Source organism: Festucalex cinctus, chromosome 5 (assembly GCF_051991245.1).
Source record: "Festucalex cinctus isolate MCC-2025b chromosome 5, RoL_Fcin_1.0, whole genome shotgun sequence".
Lineage (NCBI taxonomy): Eukaryota > Metazoa > Chordata > Actinopteri > Syngnathiformes > Syngnathidae > Festucalex > Festucalex cinctus.
The window spans coordinates 31,873,081-31,896,416 of NC_135415.1; the positions used below are offsets into that span (position 1 = coordinate 31,873,081).

Sequence of the window (23,336 nt, forward strand, 5' to 3'; positions counted from 1 at the left end):
GCTGTCCTCGCTGTGAAGGCCAGAAGCATTAAAAATGGCTAAAAGAATTACAGACATGAGACACATTCTTTCAAGTGGCTTTATTCCAATCCCTCATAGCTGCCAAACTGTCTGAGCGCTCCTCCTCTTCTCTTCTGCCTGCTTTTGTATTATTAATGCCTGCAGTGTGAATGACGACTGACAAGAGAGACAAAGGAAGATTGTGGGGTGTGCGAGTGTGTGTGTGCCTTGTGCAAACGGGGGTGGGGGGGGGGGGTGTTGTTGTTATGAAAACAGCACTCAAACTGCCCAATAAACCAAGATTGGTGGATTCACCCAATTTAGGAGAGTTTCGCCATTTGTCCCGACACCGCATAGATATTGCATGTCCATTGTTGGTCTTCCTTCCAAATTCTCTTTTGAACATCTCATGTCACACCGAGATCCCCGTGGCTCCATTCTTCACACATCCACATGCGCCTACTAGCTCAGATTATGGAAAACAACAAAATATGCTACATTAATTATGCAGATGACAGACAAATTTGCATAGGCATCTCTAAAGACGACTCTAATCCCATTCAACTGCTGAGCAACTGCAGCAAATGAAACAGTGATTAAATGTGCCAGATTTTTTTTCTCTCTCTCACTAAACAAAATCGAAAACTGAAGCCATTTTCTCTGGAGCAAAGAAAAGTGATTATAAATCAATGCCGTGCATTTTTTGCCACTGTGTTAAAGAACTTAAAAAAAAATAAATAAATACAAAATCCGGTCTTGGACGTAAAATTTGACACAGCTCTACATTATTACCACTTGAAGATTAGGATTTGCTTCTCAATAAGATTAAGAAAGGCTTGTTCATGTATTTTGAATCAGTAAGCTCAAACAGAAGCTTTTTTTTTTTTTTTTTTTTTTTGCTGTTAGAAATCAAGGCTAAAATATTGCCATGGCAATATGTTAAGTAATTTAGTGGCCAACTGAGAAACTTGGGGGCCGCCATAGCTTTATGTACAGTTCTGGTTCTGTCAAAAGCAATAATAATAATAATTATGGATGCGTGACTACTGATACCATGTATCGTTATCATGCCGATACCGGGCCTTATTTTGAGGTAATCGGTAGGTAACGGTATCGGTGACCACTCGAGTTGAGTACTTGTATTGGTATCGATCTGGGAAAAAAAAGTGGTATCTAACATTCCTAATAATAATAATAATAATAATAATAATAATTATAGGTAGAGACGGGCATGTCCCGATACCAGGTATGAGTATTGGGCTGATATCTAGCCTTATTTTAAGGTATCAATACTCACCAAGGCGGTCGATACCAGATATCAGCCATTTTAGTAGGAACTAGAAGAATAGAAAATTGCCATTAATTTCATGACAATTTATGAACATATGCTATATTGGAATACAGTATCTATATCTTTCCTTGAAATGATCTGCCATTGTTTTTTGTGGTCAATTTTATGTATCAGAAGTACTAGCAGTATCGCATCAGTGACTACTCAAGTTCAGCACTTGTATTTCTATCAGTCAGAAAAAGGTCATCGAACATCCCGAATTATATCCACATAAAAAAAAATAAAAAATCTTGTTTTGGGAAAACTGATTGTTCTGATGCTTGTTATACCCAAAACAAATATATTGAATGCTTTTTCTAGTCCCAAGCGTGTAACAGCAAAATGACTTATTTTGTGTGCTCACTGAAGTGTTCGTTTATTACTGAGCAAGCAGGAAAAAAAGGAAAAGTCAATCTGGTAATTGGGGTTTGTGTCATCAGGAAATTGCAGGGTATCAAATTGTTTTTAAAGCACTGCCAACAACACCAGCCCTGCGGTGCTAATAATACATCAATGGAAGACATTCACATGCTCCCGCACACCCACCAGCAAACTCGCACCCCACACACAGAAGAGGAAATGGAGGTGAATAATTGTCAGCATTTCACTTGCCAACATCATTTTCAAGATGTTAAAGTGGGACATGTTGGGACAACATGTTAAACTGGAGCCTGAGGGGACAAAACCCCGCATCACTTTCTATGAGTGCATGCCTGCTTGTTTTTTTCTTTTCTTTTCTTTCCTTTTTTTTTTTTTTTTTTTGAACAGAATGAAATAATATAGATTTCTACGCAGCTGTCAAACGGCACCTCCGTTGTGACACTGTTCTCATTGAGCATGCCCAGGAGAGTTGACCCACTTTCTGATGCAATTTGTCTCAGTGACATCCTCCTTCACGTCTGTTTTATCCTGCCAGTCACCACAAATGACTTCAGATGACCTTGAATGGAAGCAATAGTCAACTTTGGTGTCTCGTCAACATTGATTTTGTTCAAATGCAATTACATTCAGCGTGGATCAACAGGATTCAACTTAACGTTGGTTTGGTGCAAGTTATATACCGTGGGCTTGCAAACAAACTGGCTCAGTCATACTTGTGCTCTGAAATAACACAAGTTCCTTTGAGCATTTGAAATAAATGAGCAAATAAGCACAAAAGAATTCTATTAAACTTCAACCTCCATGTCAGGATGAATTCTAAAGACCAATCCTAAAAGACTCCATCTGTTTGGTGTATTGTATTTAGACTTTGACGATCGGGATTTCGGAGTCGATCACCAATCATAATAATAAAAATAACCGATCACGGATCCAATCAGTAGATGGACCAATATTTCTGTTTTTTAAAATGTTTATTTACATGTACACTCCACCCTCCTATTTGTGGGGGATTGGGACCAGCCCGGGCCACAAACAGCCAGAATTTGTGTGTAGTTGATGCTCATTGGGAAAAATAATCACAATTATACCCTTCAAATTTTCCCTAAAATGCTGATCAACATTCACGACACAGAAAATGGGAGGACCTCCTCGCTCTCCAAAAAAGGAATTGGGGGGGGGGGGGGGCGAGAGTATGTTCAAGTATTGCTGTGAAACCTTGGATGATTAACAATGGCAGCACAGAGCGTCCTTGGTGTGAACACAATTGTATTGTTTATTTTCGAAGATCCAATCATTGGCAACACTGATCAATTGGCAAATGATGTCATTACGACCGATCAATTTTGCAAAAAAAATGGAAGTAACTGCCAATCCAATCCAGTTGTTCAGATATGTGTAAAGTCATTTTTCCTTCAGAGGCTGCATACAGAAAAGGAAATTTTCTGACATTGTCCGACTTGATTAGACACGCTAAAACCAATCAATCAAGCAATTAGATTTTGTTGTTGTTGTTATTTTTAACACCTGTTAATGGTGATAAGACAAAAAGGGGATTTTTCAGGATTTTGGTGTGGACCACAGCTTCTGTCACTTCTGTCCTTAGCAAATCTCCACAGAGCTAATGCAAGACTAAGATGAACATTTGAGATGTTTTGTACAGCACTTTGGTTGACTGTGTTGTTTTTAAAGTAGGCTACTTTATTAAAAAGTTGGATTGGATGTTACATGTTATGCTAAGTGGTCTTCACTTGTATAGCGCTTTTCCACGTGCTAAGGCACTCAAAGCATTTCACAGTACTGACCTTGCATTCACCTACTGATGGCGTAGCATCAAGAGAAACTGGGGAGTTGAGTATCTCGCTCAAGGACACTTCAACATGGTCTCAAGGCCAGGAATCAAACCCACAACCTCCGGGTTGGGAGATGACAACGCTACCACTGAGCCATGCCGCCCCATGTTAGGTTAAATGAAGACTGTAAATTGTACTTATGGAGTGAATGTGATTGCCATGGGCTGCTTTTCTATCTCTCTCGGTGATTGGCTGGTGACCCGTTGAGGGTGTACCACACCTCTTGCACTAAATCAGCTGGGACAGGCTCCATAGGCACCCTGAAAGGGATTAGTGGTGTCGAAAATGATGAATAGAGGACTGATTGCTCAAGCAATTTCATTGTGAAGACTTGTGTATGCGCCGAGTTTGTATGGAAAGTATTATGGGTTGTTGTTTTTTTCTGAAGGCGGGATCGTGGTCCAACCTTGGTATAATACAAAACAGCATATTCATATAAATTGTTTGTCATTTCTGTAGGCATTTGTGTGGTTGATGCAAAGTGTATTTGATACTTTTAGTACTGAAGGAAGGATATTAAATGCCAATATGTTTTTCATGCTATATAGGAAATAAAAGGAGTTGTGTGTAGAGTTTCTTGAAGAGAAATAAAAAGCTGTTTAGTCAACATGGGCACAAGTTCATCTTAGGAGAAAAACACTGCCGCCCCTAGTACAGATCAACAGGAATCTATTTCAAATTGGATATGGGCACCGATGGACCAGTCCACACAGCCAAGAAAGGTGTAAATGTGTGAGAGACAAAACGATGCGGAAGATTCATCATCCTTGGGTCAAACGCAATTTCCGACATTCCTTATGAGAGCAGACACGACATATTGCTATTTCTGTGCAACCTCATTTAATCTGCAAGCAGAATCAGTTCACTCCAAAATCCAGAGATTTATGCTATGCAGAGAACATATCAGACGTTGTGTGCCTGCACACCTACACCTGCATCAATTCCAAGCTAATCCAGGATGCAATATGATTCCTCATAGGCGGTTTCCCAGACTAAAGAGTGCCAAAGCTGCCGTTTTCTTATTTTGCCTTTCCTCATTTTCCAGCATTCAGATTGAAAGACGTTCACACAATGCAGAGGTCATTTTTTTTGGAAAGCTTTGTGTTACCCGCAGGGCTCATGCAAATGTACTTCTGCTTGGATATCACCACACGACTCCAAAATCTCATATTCAGCCTTCAGCTCTGCTCAGTTATGGCAGCTTTCACACTCCTCCTGCATCTGCTGCATCTGTATGTACATAATAAATCAGCCACCACTAAATGGCCGCATCCACCACTGAGATACTAGAAACACATTTGCTCCCACTTCAATCAAATACTAATGAGCTGCCATTCAGGGTGCGGGACTCCAAGGAAACCTTTCGTACTGTCATATTAACTCGCCACATGAGCGCTGACTCACCTTTAGCATATTACTACATTTGGGAGAAAGGCTAAGTGATGCTTAGAGCTGAAGTCTCATTACCAGAAGGACGTGTTAGGGAGCGACCTCTTCTGTATGCACATCCCCGGCAGCCTTAAAGCCAGCTCCCAAGAATCCTTATGAAACAAAGGCAAGCGTGCAGCGTCCCAGCATCAAAAGCGCTCATCTGCATATGAATTGCTAGCAAGACATGCTCATTAGCATGCCAGTGAAGTGAAAAGCACAAGTAAATAGACGTGTTTAGACAAATCCTGGATGGAGTCGATATAAAGACAATCATGTTAAATGTTGTCACCAACACACAATGTGAGTTGATTTATTGGCTTCAACGCTGCCCTTCACGACGCAAATACAAACATTTCACATTTCTGTTACATGTCTTTAACATTTTTTGCATGGCCGTAGGTTAGAGCAACGCAGCACAGCGGGGCAATGTATCAAATCCGCCCGAAGACCGAATCATCCGATAAAGCCCAGATAAAGACAGAAAGTCTATGAGGAGCACCCAACGTGCATTTCACGACAAGAGATTCGTCTTACACAGTGAACACGTGCTTCAAGCAAGACAGCAACATCAGGGAAACAAGATGATGCATTTATCACAACAACTGACATTGTGTATACAGCTAGAGCTGGAAAGAAAATAGACACACAGCTTTGAGTACCAACTGTGATTATTAATATGGTAATGTGCGATCATTAAAAAAAAAATATATATATATATTTTACAATTTCTTACTGATTCAATACTACATGGCCCCATTAGGTTGCATTTTATGGTAATCTAAAAGTTTACTATGCTGCTTATTTCCATTTTCTTGCAGAGGTTAAGCTCTCATCATTCTAATCATTTCTCTTTCCAGTTAGCATCAGCATCATTTTGGAAAATCGACGCGGCTACAGCGCGGGTCATTTCATCACCACACTGGAACGTCCACAGTTGAATAAAGTTGTGCAAATTGAAACCACGGTCGCACAGGATGTCACTAAGACCTCAGCAGATCTGCTGAAAGCTCAGCAACTGATGTCAAAAGAGAGAAGAACATGAGAAGGGAAAATCTTCTCGAAAAAAGGATGCGAAGCAAGCAGACTTGCATTCAAAGCAGATGTCACCAGATGTGTCGCCACATGTAATCAAGGGATGGGATTAGATGCTTTTATCTTAAAATGTTGTGTTTTCACGGTAAAAAAAAAAAAAAAAAAAAAAAAAAAAAAAGACAAAATTACAAAGTTTTATTAATTAATCGTGTGGCTGGTTATTTCTTTAATTTCCTATGGCAAACATTTTTTTTTTTAAGGATTGGTGAGTGGTGAGTAACAGGCCTTATTTCAAGGTATCAGTGCTCCTGAGAGCAGCCGATACCAGTATCAGCCACCCTCTTGTGGCCGTTTTACCATCAGGAACTAGAAAATAGACATTTTAATTTGAAGGAAAATGCTATATTGGGATATATAGGCTATAGGTCTTGCTTTAAAACTATCTGTCATTGTTTTTGGGAGGAAGTTTATGTATTAAGAGTACTTGTGGTATCGGTATCGATGAATGCTCAGGAGTTGAGTCCTCGTACTGGTATGAAAGATATGGTATGAAATATTCCTCATGTTTTTAATAGAGCAACAATTTACCCAGGACCACACAAGGGCTTGTTGACCCTTAGAACTTACACTGTATATTATCCATCCATCCTTTTTCTGAACTGCTTATTTATCGCAAGGGTCGCGGGGGGCACTGGAACATATCCCAGCTGGCTTTGGGCAGTAGGTGTGGTCACTATGTATGAATGACTATTATTTTCGGTTGTTTTATTGATGAAGCACTTTCAAGAAACCATCACTGCATACAAAGTGCTGCGAAGCGCAATCGTTGGATCTCACTGTCTATCTGGAATAGCAGTGGAGATACGATCATAAGCGCACCTCCCTCTTAAACTGGAATGGGCAACTGGCAACCAAAAAAATCAAAAAAAAATCACTAATAAACATTAAAAAGAGAGGCAAACGGGGAGAAAAATCACATAAAAATATAGAATTAAAAAAATTTAATATAAGGGAAAAAAACAGAATTTGCAAATATGCATCAATTGTAGCTTTAAGTTGTAATATCACCATTGACTATTAGATGGCAGACATAGCTTAGTTGCACTTACACTGCCCTATTTTACATCATGAGGAGACCAAATCGTTTTTATGACGGGATTGGAATGATACACGGGACAAACATATGACCTCAAAATCTGTTATTGCACTTAACGTCGGTTTGCTATTCAGCAACTGGAGTTGCCCATCCCTGTTGTTGTCCAATATTTTAAACAGCTTCATGTTCCCTAGTTGACAAAGTGCTGCAGTGTGCTCGTCATGACGGATTCGTCATGTGAGTGCCAACATGAGTCAAACCCAATTAAGCGCTTTGTATTATTTTCAGCACCAAAGCTGTGACTTGACACGCACGCACGCCTGCGCTCATGAAATGTGATTGCATTCGCTTGATCTCCTTCACGGGGCACCAAAAGGAACAATAGAGCAAGTGAACATTTTGCCATCATACCAGAAGTAAAGCCAGTGACCCATACGACCATGCAAGCTCGTCAATTGCCGTGCAGAAGCATTTATTTAGTGCCTCCTGGCCTGGCCTGGCCTGGCCTGCGCTGTCCATGACTATATTGATCTGACAGCGCTCCATGCTCTGATTTAGAGGCAGTGATAGGTTTCGCCATCAGCCAAATAGGAAGGGACTATTGATGAACATGCCGCTCTGCTCAGGGCACTTGCACTCCTCTATGACGAGTCACCTAATTCACTTCCAAACCTCATGAGCATCGCATTCACATGTGTCGTGTTCCTGACTCTGCTCTCCTCCGTGCCCCAGCTGGGTCATCCGCTCTGACAATGCGGCCAATGTCGGGAAATCATCCACCCGCACCCCTACAATGCATCCCAATTGATTCGCAATAAGTGTGTGCCAGTGGTGCTTTCCTCAAACTCAGATTGAGTTATGCTATTGAGCGTGAGTGGGCATGTGTGCTTGCCCTGCACACTATATCAAATAAATGTGTGTCCAAAGACACACACGCACGCAAGATTTTCAATTTTGCAGATTTCTTTCGAGTTCTTTTCTGCTGCTATACTGCCACCAAGTGACGCCCACCTGCAAGGAAACAAATCATGAGTGCAACTTTTTTTTTTTTGACTAAGTTGACAGCACACATCCACTTCTCTATGATTGTGAAAAGTAATACAAACTACAATACAAAATGAATGATTTAATATACCTGCGATTGGCTGGCAACCAGTCCAGGGTGTCCCCCGCCTACTGGCCAGAGCCAGCTGAGATAGGCTCCAGCGACCCTTGTGGGAATAAGCGGTCAAGAAAATGGATGGATGGATGATTTCATATACGACGCTACATAAATGTGAATTTGCATGTAAATGGCATATCTGCTTCTAAAGGGCAAGTATTTGTTGCACATGATCATAAATAATGCAATGAGGTAATACAGTCATAAAAAATAATAAACACCACGTTGTTTGTGCAAAGGTACCCTCTGCTGTTAATTATTATCCATAACAATTACTTATGTGTCGTACCCACAATTTAAAATCCATGAAATAAACACCTGCATGAATATGTATTTATTGATTTATTTGTATTTGAAGCATATCAAAAAAATAATTCCGGATTTGGCAGGGCCCATTTTGATTATAGGGCGTTAAAAAAAAAACACAGAAATTCCTTTAGTTCCTTCAATGTTGTCAAGCTCTTTTTAGCTTTCTTCTCAACTTATCAATTTTCGATCCTTTTCTTGGTAATGTTACGGTTGTGCCATATTTTCTCGACTTGATAATGTAAGTTGTGACTACGAACGTGTAAGGAAAAGCCTATTAGAACATCTGAACTTTATTTGTGGGTAAATGGGGGGGGGGCAACGTGAGTTAGAATGTTACTGGTTAATTCTGGAAACATCCACAACTTCATAATTTGTTAGTTATGAGGCTGTGAATATTTGTGCAACTGTAAAATCTGCTATTTTTATTTCTCCTCTAAGTTTTTTTTTTCTTCAGTTTAACTTAACATCAATAAAGGAAAACGTTTTGAAATGATTTACATTGGTCTTTTTTTTTTATTTCACAAGGGGTGTGTAGACTTTTTTTAAAGCATAGATTTAGGTATTTATTTTATTTAGATTTAGAATTATAATTAATTGTGTGTGACGTGAATGAATTATCATAGAAAAGAAGTGAAATCTAAAATATGCATGAACAATACAGAAAAAAATATTGTTGTACTGGTATGAAATCAAAAACTAAATTAAATCTATTCGTAGTTGTTGGCAAAACAAAAATATATAATTTCAGAATTTTGTTTCAAGCTTTTGAGCATGTACATTCATTCGGTTTCAAAATAAAATATCTAAGCTATAAAAGCCTGTGCATGTGTCATTTTAGGTGACATGTTTGTGAATTTAGCAACACATTTAATTTCCTCCAAAAAAAAAAAAAAAAAAAGGCATTTTAACACAAATCTGTGTTCGTTAATCATGACTTGCAATTTGTCTTTCACAACGTACTGTATATGTTTAAGATGTATATGATATATATGGCTGCAGTATTGTATTTCTTTTTAACATATTCCTCCTACATTCGAGACAGCATCAGCATATTTTTGTTAGAAGATTCAGTTTTTGCATCACTATGAAGTCCTGTTTATGGGTGGCAGGTAAGGCATTTGAATGGATTTGCAGACATGTAAAAATATGAAAATGAAATGCAAAAAACATTTGCATTCACAAGCACTCACTTTCTAGTCAGGTTCAATAACACAATTTGGATTTCTAGACGACGAAATGTGCTTGTCACTTGATATGTCAAGTAAGATATTTCAGAATGTGTGTGGAGTTTAAACCTTGAGCTGCAATGACTAATTACATAATGACAAAAAAAAAAAAAGAGATGCACAGTTGTTAAATATCAGAGTGTTGTGTCCACGTGTTCAGTTGACGTTTCAAGCACGGTGTTGCCAAGTTTTTGTTTTTCAGGCAGAAGATCCTCAACAGCCAGCTCTACTGTGGTAGTCACAGCTGTTCTCAGTCTCTAAAAAGAAGAAAGCCAATATTGAAAATGCTGCTCCAGCTCAAGCGCTTGCGCTATGCGCTCCTCCGTCACATTGGATGCACCTGACACATCCTATCCATCCCTTTTCGATACTGCTTGTCCTCATCCCAGCTGATTATGGGCAAGAGGTGGCGTGTAAACCCTGAAGTGATTTCAGCAAATCTCAGAGCAACTAAAAAAGAAAAAAAAAACATCACACCCCTATGGACAATTTAGCGTCTTCATGGTCAATGAAGTTTTGTTTTGTTTTTTCTTTTGTCTCTCTTGAATGTGGGAGGAGTACCTGAAGAACCCCATGCAAGGACACGGAGAACATGCAAACTCCACAGAGGAAGGCCAATTCTGTAGCTGTATTCAAATTTCTGCCTTAACAGTGTGAACGTAACATGCAATCCAAGTGTAACGGTTCCACTTTGGCTCTGTAGGTGGCAGTGTCGCACATTACAAAGTGGAAGCCAACTCCAAATTGCATGCCTTCTTTCTTGACCCATAGGCCCGCTAACTCGACAAAGCTTGATTAAAGAACTTGTAGAGGCAAGTTATGATATGCAACACTTGATTTGCCCCCTTGTCAAAAAATATTAGCTGCAGACTGAGAAGTTTGATCTTTGTCAAGGCTCGCTTCCTTTGATCTGACTAGAATGGGCAGCTGCTGTCCTAAATCTCTGCAATGGGGAAATCATTTCCTGAGAAATGAGCTTGTCTTTCCTTGTCAGGAGCAAAGCAAAACAGGAAATACAGCACTGCTTCAAATACAACACTTTGTACTCAAGTCCCAGTGAAGTTACAATTCAACTCTTGTTATCTAGGTATGCTATGTGTACGCAACAGTATGTTGGAACATCAATATTATTAAACAAATCATGAAATTCTCACGACACTTTACGATCACGGTCAGACGATAAAACATTTGTCTGAAGAAATTGTGCATAGGCTGCTAAAACGAAAGTTTTAGCAACAACATATCAGTGAAACGGTTGATTTTTAGCAGGTGCACTTGCACTGAAAAGGGACAACAGTCAGACAGAAGAGCCAAATAAAGGCACAACTATTTTGCACAGTCATGATCCCAACCATACTCACCGTGTGAAAGGGGCCTTTGTTGTTCCAGATCTCGTGAATGGCTCCAATGGGAATCCATATCAGAGAGACCAGTGACACCCCCCAACCTACCCATTCGGCCCACAATGGGTACCGATAGGTCCCATATTTCACAGGAGTGTACTGGATGATACTGGCCACCAGTATGCACTGCGAATGGAAAACATCAGCTTTAGGTGGACAATCTTTTTGGACAATATTTCAAGATGCTATATGGAATTGTTTTTGCCTCAATTTTCTTTTTCTTTCTTTACAATAGTCTTTTTATTTGACCATTTATGACTGAAACATCTTCTCATTAGTAGATTAACATCTTAGCTGTGGGACTCCTGCAAGCCTCTGGCCAATAGTTTTCGGACTGGATTCGGGTTCGAATTGTGAAGAAGTGTATGTGCAGTTTCATTTGTCACCATTTGTCAGGTATTCTACGGTCTGTAGCTTTAAATAAATATTACACGATTGTGCTTAGTTTTTTGTTTGTTTGTGTGGTTGGGAGGAGCCAATCCTGTTTTTCAGGGAAAATGCTTATTGGTTGTATTGTTTATCCCCGTTTTTATTCCCAAGAATTTTTCGAGGGTGGGCCCAGCAACCTATTCTGCATGAATAATAGCGAGATCCACTGTATGCATTTAGATCGGATTAACAGACAGACAGAGAGAGAAAGAAATGAATGAAAGAATGTATTTATGTTCAACGAGAACCTCACCAGCACCAGCAAAGGGCAGATGATGAACCAGCAGATGCGAAAGTAGATGTTGGCAGGCTTCCCGAGCATCTTCTTAATCATATATGAGATGCGGCGGACCCCTAATGGAAAATGACAAGTTCTCATGACATAAATGACAAAGCAATAAATCTCTCCTCGTGCCGCCTGCTTGTCAGTTGAATGCGGCTCCCACAACAGCCAGTCGTAACCATTTCACATTCACATGACGACACATAACCGGGATCTTACCAAAAAACCAGCAGACTGCTACAACCTCAAAGAAAGCCAAGAACATGAGGGAGACAACAGCAGTGTAGTGGTCCATCAGCTGAAACACATAAATGCCTCCCTGAGAAAAGAAAACGAAAAAACAAAACTGTCACTGGCGGTACATTTGTAGGACAGCAATTGAAGAGACCAGAAATGGGACACATTTGTTTGTGCATGATTCAAAGCACATTTTCAATACCTTAGTAACGTGTGGAAGTCCAAGAAGAAAGCTGACAAAACAGACAACCAGGGCCAGCAGTTCTTCCCTCTTGAAAAAGTGCAGAACTTGGGCTCTAAATTCATCTTTTATGAACGTCAAAGCCACCTCGACAGTGGCAAACTGCAACAGAAAGTTACGTTGTCTTACTTTCTGGCGGGAGTGGGACTTTACCTTTAGTGACACAATCATCGTGCAAATATTTACGGGCCTTTGGAATGAATGACAACCTGTGAAAAGCAGGAAGTGCTATTTGCACATCTGGAAGTGTTATGTCGGCAATTATCGGGCCAAGAACGCAATTCGCGCAAGAGCTTGATTAGCATGATTGTAAGGGTGGGGAATGTTTACCTGGCTGTCCAGACCAAGACAAAGCAGCATAAAAAAGAAGAGAGGAACCCACAGCTGAAACGCGGGCATGGTGGAGAGGACTTCGGGGTACACAACAAACACAAGACCAGGACCTAAAACACAAAAGAAATACAACATTTAAAAGCACACTCAGAATTTTGTTTGTATTAGAAGACATTTAATTATTGATGCCATCAAATCTTTCCATTTTTGTTTCCGCAGGCAGCCATCTTTGATGCTAATGAGTGTATAAATACAATTTAAATACTGTACGATAATAATTTTTTCATTTGATTTCTTAATCCATCCAAAGGTACTTGAAGGATTAAATCACCTCCATCTGAGCAAGATCTGTGGCCATTTTCTTGGGGGTTATCAATGTCATGATTTGACCTCATTATTACAATTTAGTTCGAAGACATAACAGCCACCTGAGTAGCGCTTTAAGATCCATCTTCAGCCAGCCAGATCTGTGCACCATCTATACTAACTTTTGTAATCTTGGAAAAAAAAAAAGACTCACTCAGACACTGTGCCAACATGCAAACTCCACACAGGAAGGCCGGAGACCAGTTGCATACTCACAACCTCAGAACTGTGCTGTGATGTGCTCAGAGGTTTTCAGAAAGGTATCCTTGGTGCCTACCATCGGTAGATATGTTGTCCACGGGGAGGTTATGTATGTGTGCCATGTAGCCAATAGCTGAGAAGATCACAAAGCCAGCCAGAATGCTTGTGAAGGAGTTGATGAACGATACAATCAAAGCATCTCTGCAAGGGGGGTTCCAAAAAAAAAAGACAATTACTTGTGGCTGAAACGATGAAGGAGATGCACTGGCCTTGCTGGGGTTCTTTGCCCTACATTGTACTGGCCTAGATTCATGTTACAAGTTTAGAATATAACATTTCTATTGGGAGTAAAAGAGGAAAAACATTATTGAGAACTCCTACAATAGGCTTTACATTACCTCACAATGTTGTTGTTGAACTTGTTGTAACTTGCCATTGAAATCATGGAACCAAAAGCAATTCCCAGAGAATTGAACACTTGGGCAGCTGCGTTTACCCAAACCTGCGTGTGAAGCCAGGAGATTATTTTAGCTCACCAAAACTGATGAAATAACAAACATTGAACAAGGCATTTTTAAAATCAAAACAAAAATGTTTAAAATAAATAAATAAATAAATAAAATAGAATGAATTATAATTACAGCTAAAATGTCCTTCATTTTCATCTATGGAAAATTGGCAATTTTTTTTGAATACATGAGCCTTTGGGGTTCATTTTACACGTAATTTTAGATGCATTTATTTGAAATGTCAGTCATCTGGGACTTGTGGTCCTTTAAACAATGTGCTTCGCATTGAAACGACGCCATTAAAGCACCACCAGATGATGTCGCTCCCAGGCAACAGACGGAATTGCAGATGCGACACATGAAAATATATGTACAGTATATGTATATATATATATATGTATATGAAAAAATAGTAGAGAGTAAAAGGGGTTTGATACTTCAACAGGAATTCAAACCATAAATCCACTTAAGTTGTCAACATGACAAACAAGAGATGGAAAACGAGATCAGTTAAATCTTGCACACAAGAAATACACACTTAAAAAAACAAATACTAAATCTAATAAAAGTTAAAATATAACGAAGCATTTTTGAAAAATAAAAAACCTCATAAAAACTGCCAAACCCACTCTGTAAAATAATGAACACTAATTTAAATAAATAAATGAATAAAGGCTGACTACAGTATAATGAAAATGACAAACTATTAATTCACAACTGTCTTGATTGCTTCATAAGTTCATATTACTGTACACGTAATACTTAAGGAATGAATTAATAATGAACTTATGTAAGCAGTGTGTCGTGCGGTTATTTGAGCAGGGGACTTCGTGGAAGAACGCGTCATGGCGCTAACACGGTACTTCAAATCTTCTCAGCTCAACATTTTCAACCTTTTTTTTCTCTCTCCCAAACCTCACTTGTACAAACGATGTTATTTTCTAACATTAAATTGCTGATTTGCATGTTCATCTTGCAGCCAAAGATGATCTTCACCTTTATGAAACTATTTGGACATATACACCACCCACACACAGCCAAGTTACAGATAAGATCGAACTTTCTGAGGTCAAACATTCTAACTATGCAGTCAAATGAATTCACCTTAATTTCAAAAAGTTTCTTCCAGACAGGAGTCACAAAGTACAAGACGCCCTCCTTGGCACCGGGCAGCTGCATATTGTTAATAAGCAGGGCAAACAAGATGAAGTATGGAAATGTAGCTGTGAAATAAACAACCTGTAGGATGGAATCAACAGGGGAAGCATCAAAAAAGCTTTTATGGTAAGGTTGTAAACATTTGGAATTGAGAATTTTTGTTATTTTTTTTTTTTTCATCTACACTGCTTCTGAAAATACCTTCTTTTCTTTTCTTTTTTTTTATTTAATTTGTTCAACTTTTAAGTAAACAATTAAGCAGACCAGTTATCCAGCAAGGATAATCCTGCAAAACATATCTTGCTTGTTCTGACCTTGCCAGATGATTTGACGCCTTTAAAAATGCAAAAATACACAACGGCCCAGGCAAGGAACAGACAGCCAAAGAGTTCCCACTGAAGGCCACCGACATCTTCAATGCCGTCGGTTTTCTCCAGAAGCCTGTGACTGGTCAAAATACAAATGATTCCTTCATTCATCCATATTTACAACAACACTTTATGTACAGTATGTAACATCATATATGTGCAAAGAAGAATTCCCATTCAGCGCTTCACATTTTCCCGATTGCCGCGTCTTGACCTATGACTGTGGGAAATGTTTATCTTTCAGCAGAACAGCGAGCCCGAGTACAGGGCCAAAAAATAATAATATACTGTACAAGACTGGCTTTAGGACAACTCTGTGAATGTCCTTGAGTGGCCCAGCCAGAGGAAAAACTTGAATGGAACCCGTGGAGGGACCCGGAAATGCGCAGGCGCAGCCCATCCGACCAGCTGCTGTCAAGATATCGCAGGTGTGCTAATCATCTGATCGTATCACATTCCAAAAGACTTTTTTAAGGCTGTGATGATCGCCAAAGGTGCATAAATAATGTTGGAAATATTTATGTATATACTGTAATACTTCTTAGTTTTGTATTTGTAATCAATTTGCAAAAAAAAAAAAAAAAAAAATGTGTAGAATTTTAAAGAAAAATGTAAATGAATTCCATTTTGTGACATAACAAAATGTGCAAAAAGTGAAGCACTGTGGGTGACAGGCAAAACAAATGAAAATGCAATGAATGCCTCTCACTCAAAGTACTGTTGGCTGGCTGACTGCAGATCTGTGGCGTTGCCAGGGAAACCACTGGAACACTTCTCAAAGACATTCCAGCTGTTGTTGCACGTCTTCCAAGGAGGTGTTGCGCGAAAGGAGTTGAACAAATAGAAGAGTGCCCAGCTCATCAGCACGTTGTAGTAGGTGCTGAAGACGTAGGCGATAACCACAGTGGCAAGGCCGACACCTGCGCTCAAAGGTTGGTTGCCAAACAACAAACAGTATCATTGAACTTGTCACTTAAAGCCAAACGTACACCTGCCTCAGTCTTTAATGTACAGTGGATATATATATATATATACACACATATATATATGTCTTGTTTTAATAAAAGACGAGACCAAGTGAAATCATTTGAAAACTTGACTTCATGCAGTGCTTCTCAAATAGTAAAAAATGCAACATGACAAACGAAAACAAATCTGCACTTTTCCACAGAGGAACAACTCATATTTATGCATGTATGATTGAGGTCTTACTGGTTTGAAAACATGAAGTGTACAGTTGATAAATGTATTACAAGGAATGAATGTGCCCTTACTTGGATTTCAGGCAAAGCACTCTGATACAAATGATCATCCTGACCGCACTTGATATTTGGAAGCTAATTTTGCATGCATGCAACAGCATCAAGTGACAGTGCAGCTTGCTTTGCCAAACGCTGACGACATGCGGTTCGGTTCGCACTTTCTAGGTCAGAAGATGATCCCATCTAACACACTGACTCGGACTTGACGAGTAGACCAAATTCAAAGTCCGCACTGCATCACTTCACTCGAGGGCTCGAGAGAAATGAGTTTCGGCTCCTTAGTATTGCTCAGCTACTGAACATGAGACTTAATTCGTGCAAGCCAATCTCAATGTCACCTCCCAATAAGGTGACAGGCAGCAATGAGCAGTGGAGTCAATAAATGACTGGATGAATCTTCACACTGAGAAAAATGTTCAAGTCATAAAAAAACAAGTAGGGGACAGTAGGACAGAAAATCCTTCAAATGAGTAACTCACCTTTTAACAGAGGGCAGACTTTGGCTAGGACGTGCACTGGCCCCAGATGAGTGAACTGGCCAATCGCAAACTCCATGAGAAGCAGTGGGATGCCACACAAGAATAACATGAGGAGATAGGGAACCAAAAAAGCTCCTGGAAAAAAAGAAAAGAGAACAAAATTCGAGCTGATACTTCAGTCAGTGAGTTCACCACTTGCACTCTTGTGGTTTCTTTCATTTGAATGAAATGAATGAATTTTTTTTTTAAATTGATATAGCACATTTCAGGTCAATCAATATGGGGATTGGGGGGAGATGCAAATGACATCACGGTGCCTAAGAAGGGCTCATCTGATTTCTGCCTTTTGTCATGTGACATTGACAAGGAGAGCCCTGAGACACTGTGATGTCATTTTCAATTGACAGCAAGTGTCAAAATGGCCACCCCCTGGGATGCATAGAAAACAGACGGATTTTGCGGCTTAATTCATATTCCACAAACATAATATTCACCGAAATACAGTGTTTAGATTAGTAGGGGTGCATAGTAGGGACATTTTTTTACTTGGCTTTCCCTTTCAAAGCATTATCAAAGAAAAGAAATAAAGACATTCGAAAACAAAGTAAAGAAATAACAAGTAGCTTCAAATTACTAACAGAACATACAGTACAAGAAAAAGATTTGGGAAAATGTATTTTAAAAATGTCTCAATCATAGGCATGGGTGGGGGGGGAAAGGCACAGTTTTTAACCTGCATTTAAAAGTCTCACACTTGCCTTCACTTCATTTGTGTGCAGCATAACAGCTAAATGATGCTTCACCGTGTTTGCTTTGAACTCTGGGATCCACTAAGTGACCCACTTCTGCACATCTCAGAGCCTTACTTGGTTTATAGGGGCCATTTCTGGCTTGCATGATGATATTTTGAGGGTCCCACATTTTTATTTATGTATGTATTTATTTTTATTATTTATTTGTCATTGCCCTGGGCGTACAGTCAAGGATCCTCACAGATTTCGGAAAATCGCAATTCTGAAGTGACACCAAGTGGAACGAAAAGAAATCTTGTCACAGTTTCAGTCCATATCTTGTTCAAAACCTGCCATGAGGAGAAGCAACGAGAATTGCAAGAAAATTTATTGCGCACTGGGGCACCGTGACATGTCTTAAATGCACGAGATATTTGTGGTACTCGAGAAATCACATTTCTCAACTGTACTCAAGCAGACATGTCGAGGAGTATGCAAAGTCTCGGGGAAATGAGAAAGAGGACCAGCAGGCCATCCGCCAATCTTGTTGACGCTCGGAAGATCATTAATGTTCTCAACTGTTATTAATAAAGGTTGAGAAAATTGGATTACAGTAGTTGTATTTTTTTCATGCTTGAGCGAGCCCCTTTTTTGGGGCGTCATACTTGATGTGGGTCAGACACACCCACACTCTCTCCAGCGTCCCCACACAACTTGCGTTTGCGATGCACTGATTTCAATGCATTCAAGACCTCAAGCATTCGCTGATTGACGGTACAGACCAGGAACAGAACTTGAAAGACGCACGCTGGCATTCCATCAGTCTGCCCCAGGGCAGATCGTCGCCACCAGCGTGTCAATGCGTGAGTACGTGAATAGTAGGGGTGTGAAAAAAAAATCGATTCGGCAATATATCGCGATATTACAGGACGCAATTCTCGAATCGATTCAATAGGCGGCCAAATCGATTTTTAAACATTCATTTTTGGTGGAAAAATATTCAACAAAATGTCTTAGGGTTAGTCATGGAAGATGACTTGACTTGAAGTTTCAGATAAATAAATACATTTCCATGCAAATCTTACAGTGTACATGTACAAGTTTACTGATTAGTATTTTCTGAGTAAAAAAATCGCAACAATCGACTTATAATTTCGTATCGGGATTAATTGGTATCGAATCAAATCGTGACCTATGAATCGTGATGCGAATCGAATCGTCGGGTACTAGACAATTCACACCCCTAATTATTACTATTATTATTTCATGTCTATTCTACAACTGACAGAGATTTTATATGAACATATAGGCAAAGTAAACTACCGTTTATTATTATTATTATTATTATTATTATTTAATCTCTATTCTACAGCTGACAGAATTTTTTATGAACATATAGGCAAAGTAAACTAACACTCCTTATTATTATTATTATTATTATTATTATTATTACTTTATGTCTATTCTACAGCTGACAGAATTATTTTATGTACAGATAGGCAAAGTAAACTAAGGTTTTTTGTTTGTATGTTTGTTTGTTTTTTTAAACAATAATAACTAACTCAAATAAAATAAAATAAAACTCGTGAGTTCAATGTTTTGAGTCTACTCCGGTGCATTTTGTACTTAAATAAACAGTACATTAAAATTTGCGCTTATTGGTGAACTTTGTAGAATGGAAGCAAACTACAGTACAACCTGAAAAACAAAAACTGATTTTTTTTTTTCATTAGGGCCCGAGCAGCGACCGCTGCGAGGTCCCTATTGTTTTTGTAAAAATTATTATTATTATTATTATTATTATTATTATTATTATTATTATTATTCTTCTTCTTCTTCTTTATTCTCCGCAAACGATCCCGATTTTGGGTACCTGAACATTCACGAAAACTCACCGAACTTTGCACACTCCTCAGGCCCGGCGAAAAATTTGATATTATGAAGTCGTCATAACAACGCGACTCTATAGCGCCCCCTAGCGTAGAAAAATAAAAACCAAGCCCGGCACGTTTGAGCTAGAGCAACGAAAATTGGCAGGCACGTGTAGCACCCGGAGACGCACAAAAAAGTCTATTGGGACCATGTAGCTAAAATGTACAGGAAGTGAGCTATGAATTTTTTTATGTCCAATTCTGGCCTATTTTGGCACATTCACTGTGGTCATGCTTTTTCCCCCTTTGCAAACATTTTTCATCCAATTGACTTCAAACTTGGCATTTATCATCTCAAGACCTGAGAGAACAACTGGGCAAAACATCTTGCCTTTTTGAAATACTATATGACGGGGGCGGGGCATCAAATATTGCCTTTAAAATTTCATTTGTCCAGAAAGAGCAAATGCTTAATAACTCCCATGTTCAAGCTCCAAAAAATCTCAAACTTCTCAGGCAACGTAATAGTCACGGCCTGAAAACATCTATATGATAAAATTCAGTTATACATATAGCGCCACCTAGTGGTTACAATAAATGTCATACTTTACGTTTTTAGCTACTGTGCTGAGGTTGTTGAAGGGATCCATTTGAAAATTGGTCAGAAAAGCCTTAAGATGTTGATCATGCCCCACACCGAATATTGTAACTTTTCGCCAAAGGGCGTGGCCGCTACGGTGACGCAAAGTCTGAAGATTTTTCGTGAAAATAAAAGCTGCATTAACTTGACCGAGATGATCCTATCTTCTCAAAATTTCACACATTTGATGAGAGTCCAGCCCTAAAGACATCTACTGACTTATATTTCATCTAACTGATAGCGCCACCTAGTGGCAATTTTTTTTCTTACGAATTTTCTTCTACGTTTTTCTCCAAACACGTTAACTGGACCTACCTCATATTTGCTCAGATGAGGGTTTCGGCCTTCATGATGTCACAACACGAAGTTTGTGAGTTTTCGCGAATTGCTGTGGGTGTGGCTAAGCGCTGTTCGCCAAGAAAACAACGCCAGTTTTGAGGGTCTAAACATGCACAGAAACTCATGAAACTTGGCACACACATCTGGCCTGGTAAAATGAGCAATATTTTATTGTTGATTGTGCTATTTTTACAAAAATGACTCAATAGCGCCCCCTAGAAGTTTTTAACGAAGCAGCCCCGGTTGTACGTTTAAGCAAGAACGACGAATATTTTTAGGTGTATGAGGGAGCCCAAGACCTACAAAAAAGTCTCTTGGACCCATTTGCTAAAATGAACAGGAAGTGAGCTATGAATTTTTGAATGTCCCATTTTTGACAATTTTTGCACATTCACAGGGGGCAGACTTTTGCCCACTTCTCCTACACGTTTCATCTGACTGAGTTAAGACTTGACCTGGACCATGTCAAGACCTGAGCCAACGACAGGGGGAAAAATCTTGACTTTTCGAAATACTATATGATGAAGGCGGGGCATAAAAATTTGTGTTTCGCACTGAAAAAGGATATGCTTGATAACTCCCCGGTACATGCTCCAAAAAATCCCAAACTTGACATGTATGTTTATCGTCAAGGCCTGAAGCTATCTCTATGACAACATTCAGTTATATATGCAGCGCCACCTAGCCCTTGAGGCATGAAAAAAAAATACCCCACATACGGTATTTTGTACAAAAAATGTAAACTCATTCTAAGTGTGATAACTAAGTCATTTATGAATATTCTTTTAGTTTCCACCACTCAAAATGTTCACTGGCATCAGACTTATCCAAACATATATATATTTTTATTTATTTTTGATAGCCTCTATGGACATTAAAAGCAATATCGTGAATGAAGGATATGCTTAATAACTCCACGGTACATGCTCCAAAAAAAAATCCCACACTTGACATGTATGCTTATAATCAAGGCCTGAAGGTATCTCTATGACAACATTCAGTTATAAATACAGCGCCACCTAGCCCTTGAGGCTTATATATAAAAAAAAAATAAATACCCCACATACGGTATCTTGTACAAAAAAATGTACACTCATTCTAAGTGTGATAACTAAGTCATTTATGAATATTCTTTTAGTTTCCACCACTCAAATTGTTCACTGGCTTCACACCGATCCAAACGTATGTATGTTTCCATTTTGTTTTATTCATTTTTGATTGCCCCTTTGGACAATAAAAGTAACATTGTGCAATGAGTACAACGAGCGATGATGTGTATATACACTTTTACAAAAAAATACCAATCAGGGCAACTCATTGCCTAAAAATAAAAAAGGACGCTGATTTTTGCAGGTCTTAACAATCACCAAAACCCGTTGAGCTTGACACACACACTGGCAAAAAAATATTCTACATGTAAACGTTTATTATGCCATTTTCAAAGAAATTTTGCTTCCAATATGCCAGTACCCCAACGTGCCAGTACCCCAACGTGCAAGTACCCCAACGTGCAAGGACCCCAACGTGGCCCGGGCTGCGAGGGCCCTTTATAGCTGCTCGCAGCTCTAGTTTTATTTGTTTTTTATTTATTTTTTGTTTTTTTTATTTAAATGAATGAAGCACACGTTATTACAAAACGCGTTCTCGTTGAGGCCATCACGTTCTGATAGTTTAGAATTTATGTTTATGTTGCAAGTGAAAAACCACTAAAACAGCAACAACAACAAAATAATTGGAACACATTCCTCCCATCAGCGTGTGTAACATTTTGTCTATGAACTCTCCTCATATGATATCATTGGGCATAATTGTACCTCCACCGCTGCTGTAGCACAGGTAGGGGAACCTCCAGACATTGCCAAGTCCAACCGCGTAGCCCACCGTGGCCAGAATAAACTCGAGCCGCCCGCTCCATGTGGGTCTGGCCGCGTCCGATTCCCCGCGGTTCATTTGGTCATCAGAGGTTAACAAAGCTTTCGTTTTCTCGCAACTCATGGTCAACTCACCCGCGGCACCGATCGCTGCCCAGTGAGCTGATGAGAATCAATTATTTTTACGCGACTCAACTGTAATATCCACGGCCAAAAAAAACAACAAACAAGCAAACAAAAATTGATCCGGCGGTTACACACAAAAAGTAAAACCGGTTGTATTAATAGGATGTGGTCGTTATGGTCCAGTACGAAAAGGCGTGCATTTGGTAATGATCACATCTTTGTCAAGCTAGGGAGTTATGGTCAAGCTTAATTTCAAAATAAAATATGCCTGATGAGAATTTGGAATTTACACAGGTATACTGGCAACACTTAACAACCTGTGCTTTTGCTCTGAAAACATTAATTTTGTGCCGGAAAATTAAAATCCACTTTTGGTTGCTAACTTGTAGTCGAAGCTTGTTAACCTCGTGGAGACCGGGGAATAAACTTGTAGATATGCCACATTTCGCACTATAGAATCAACGCCATCGCCATATTGGATGTGGAATAGAGAAGCGATCGTTTCAGATCCAATTCTTTTGTTGCTTTCTAATGTCTACAACATCAGTTTGCGAATAGAATTTAATTAGATGACTTTGTGGCTCATACTAAGATGATCAGCGATTTCGCCGAGTTAATGTCCCAATTGTTAAATGCTTAGCAAACTTTTAACTCATTCAACAGGTTTGTAGT

At 39.3% G+C, this 23,336-nt stretch overlaps 1 protein-coding gene and 1 long non-coding RNA gene across 3 annotated transcripts; one reads left to right on the forward strand and one right to left on the reverse strand.

Annotated features, from left to right (window-relative positions):
• Positions 1–8,609: 8,609 nt before the first annotated feature.
• On the reverse strand, positions 8,610–22,852 carry LOC144018897 (sodium- and chloride-dependent GABA transporter ine). 2 transcript variants are annotated; one of them, XM_077521552.1, is made up of 13 exons: positions 22,482–22,852; positions 17,087–17,221; positions 16,055–16,265; positions 15,292–15,424; positions 14,924–15,058; positions 13,709–13,812; positions 13,387–13,511; positions 12,741–12,853; positions 12,372–12,512; positions 12,152–12,251; positions 11,903–12,003; positions 11,179–11,346; positions 8,610–10,074 (listed from the first exon to the last, which is right to left on the reverse strand). In XM_077521552.1, exons 1-13 carry the CDS (start codon positions 22,660–22,662, stop codon positions 9,952–9,954), a joined length of 1,770 nt encoding a protein of 589 aa, XP_077377678.1. In that variant the 5' UTR covers positions 22,663–22,852; the 3' UTR covers positions 8,610–9,951. The 2 variants fall into 2 exon arrangements, with proteins under 2 accessions (XP_077377678.1, XP_077377679.1); XM_077521553.1 differs by lacking the exon at positions 22,482–22,852 and having other exon boundaries at positions 16,055–17,010; positions 17,087–17,223.
• Positions 10,258–15,765, forward strand: LOC144018899 (uncharacterized). Its single transcript, XR_013283550.1, has 3 exons — positions 10,258–15,103; positions 15,300–15,484; positions 15,590–15,765. It is a non-coding gene; the product is annotated as an uncharacterized LOC144018899 (long non-coding RNA).
• Positions 22,853–23,336: the final 484 nt, after the last annotated feature.